This window comes from Gavialis gangeticus, unplaced genomic scaffold, assembly GCF_001723915.1.
Source record: "Gavialis gangeticus isolate Ggan-Ray unplaced genomic scaffold, GavGan_comp1, whole genome shotgun sequence".
Classification (NCBI taxonomy): Eukaryota; Metazoa; Chordata; order Crocodylia; family Gavialidae; genus Gavialis; species Gavialis gangeticus.
This window is the reverse complement of record NW_017729032.1, coordinates 256,625,911-256,628,303: the sequence shown is the minus strand read 5'-3', so window position 1 is coordinate 256,628,303 and position 2,393 is coordinate 256,625,911. Positions and strand designations below refer to the sequence as shown.

The 2,393-nt window shown below is 43.1% G+C and overlaps 1 protein-coding gene across 1 annotated transcript in view; it reads left to right on the top strand.

Annotated features, from left to right (window-relative positions):
* LOC109302355 (nectin-3-like) overlaps positions 1 to 2,393 on the top strand; it is a gene marked incomplete at its 5' end in the record, with an annotated part of 185,294 nt that overhangs the window by 92,071 nt on the left and 90,830 nt on the right. The window contains one exon of the mRNA XM_019523914.1: positions 2,084 to 2,235. Coding sequence (XP_019379459.1) covers positions 2,084 to 2,235 — 152 coding nt within the window. The remainder of the gene's footprint in view (positions 1 to 2,083; positions 2,236 to 2,393) is intronic.

Genomic DNA, 2,393 nt, shown 5'->3' with positions numbered 1-2,393 from the left:
CCCTGCAGGGCTCTCACAAATGTGGCCCTTGATAATTTTTTCAAAGACCTTCCCCAGGATAGAAGTGAGGCTGACTGGCCTGTAGTTGCCAGGCTCTTCCTTCCTCCCCTTCTTGAAAATAGGGACCACATTGGCCCTTTTCCAGTCCTCAGGGACTTGGCCCAAGCACCAGGAGTCCTCGAACAGGCGCGCCAATGGCTCCGCAATGACACCAGCCAGTTCCCTCAGCACCCACGGATGAAGGTCATCCAGGCCCGCTGACCTGGACACGTCTAAGCCCTCCAGGTAGTCCTTAACTAGGTCTGAACTAACAGTTGGGGGACTCTCATCCTTCCCGGGCCTCTCTATGCTGTCACCCAAGAGCACCCCATTGTCAGCAGACAGGAACACGGAGGCAAAGAACTTGTTGAAGAGTTCTGCCTTCTCTCTTGCGTCTGTCACCAACTGCCCTGTCCTGTCTCATAGGGGTCCAATGTTACCCTGAGACTTCTTGCTACCTATATAGCAAGTCCTTGAAAAAGGACTTTTTGTTATCCTTAATCCCAGAAGCTAATCTAAGCTCCAGTGCTGCTTTAGCCTTCCTCACCAAATCCATACAAGCTCGGGTCAGGAAGGTGTACTCCTCCTTTGGCCCTACCCCCTGCTTCCACCGCCAGTACGCTTCTTTTTCTTGCCTTCAGGCCAGCCTGGATATCCACGCTCAGCCATGAAGTTTTCATGGACCCTTTTCCTGCCTTCCTGCGCAGAGGAATTGCATCCTGCTGTACCCCAAGGATAGCCTCCTTGAGGAAGGACCACCTTTCCTGGACCCCCATACTAGCTACCCCCTGGGCTCTGAGTGCCTCCCTGACTACTGCCCTGAGCACATCAGTCAGCTTTCCTAAAAAGTCAGTCAGTGAGATTTTTTTGAGTTAAAGTAGGTTTGCATGTTACCTGAATGTACAGCACTAATGAAAAGTTGTCTTTTGCCTGTCTGCTGAGGTCAACACCCTGCTTGGGGAAACTGATTTGCTGAGATGTTAAGCCTGAAAGAACCTGCTGGCTGCCATTATGTTTAAACTATCCACTAAGTATCCACACATCAAAATGTCTAGAAGCGTTCAACAAAAAATAGGGTTCCTCTAGTGTTGTTCATGCAAACTAAGGATTTGTCAGATGAAACGGCTGTGCATGCATGTAGAACTGTTGCACATAATGAAATGTGTGGAAGAGAAGGAAGGAGCTTTCATTTCAGGCATGTGACAGAACTCCATCGTTTGGGTGACAGTATGGGACTATTGATAGTATGACACTGATGAACTTAACTGACATAGATGAGTGGGGTGGTCCCTACAGCTAAGAAACCTGGTTTTAGGTTTTGTGACTGTAACGATATTTAATTTATATTTAGCCAGCCGTTCAACTTTTTAAACTTGATCATCAGCTGTTTCATAATGTAACATTGAAATATTGATGACTTGAATTGCCTTTAAATATAGCAGCTCCCCTGAGTTGAGCTGGGGGATAGACTTGATGTACTAGAGGCCCTTAACAGATCTTTGTTCTTGCAAAAAGCAGGAGAAAATGCCACTAACTAACAGTTTTATATAAAAAAGCTTGAAATACTCCATCTAGTTTTAAGGCTGTGCTATTTTTTCTCTTTACTAGAGATTTAACTTAAGGTTATTTGACCTGAATACGTGACTATTAGCCTTTTCCTCTGACATTTTCTTTCTCTCTTTGTTTTTAGACTATGTTCAGATATTGATGTGTTGTCAGCTAATCATAGTTGCAATCTGTAAACTCCACAAAATATAGCAACCTAGCTGTGAAGTACCCAGTTTTGAGATATAGAACCTTGCACAGCAATTAATAGTTGTGGCTGCTTAATTGAAAGCTATTGTTGTTTGTTTGTTTGTTTGTTTGTTTGTTTGTTAAGCATTTTACCAAAACGTGGCTGTTGATGCTTCATGAAAGCTAACTTTTTTTATTTCTAAAGGAAGAGAACTTTTAGATGATCTTGGCTGTAAGTAATAGTCGGACGAACTATTATCAAAACTAAACTAGTAAGATACTAACTGCCTTTAAACACTTTCTAATCTAGGCTGGATGGGCAATGGCCTGAAGGCTTACTGTCTATAAACAATACTCTGCATTTCAACAGCCCACTAACTTACAATTATACTGGAACTTACATCTGTAGGGTGACAAATTCCCTTGGTCAAAGAAGCGATCAAAAGACTATCTACATATTAGGTGAGTGGTTTCTTTTTGTTTTTATTAATTTCTTCAGTCTCCATTCCATCTCCTGTTTCTCCCCCCTTTCCACCTCCCCCCCCCCCCCCCAAAAAACCAACCCCAAAACCCCCAACCTTTTAAATACTTTTGTTAAAATGATTATAAAAAAAAAAAAA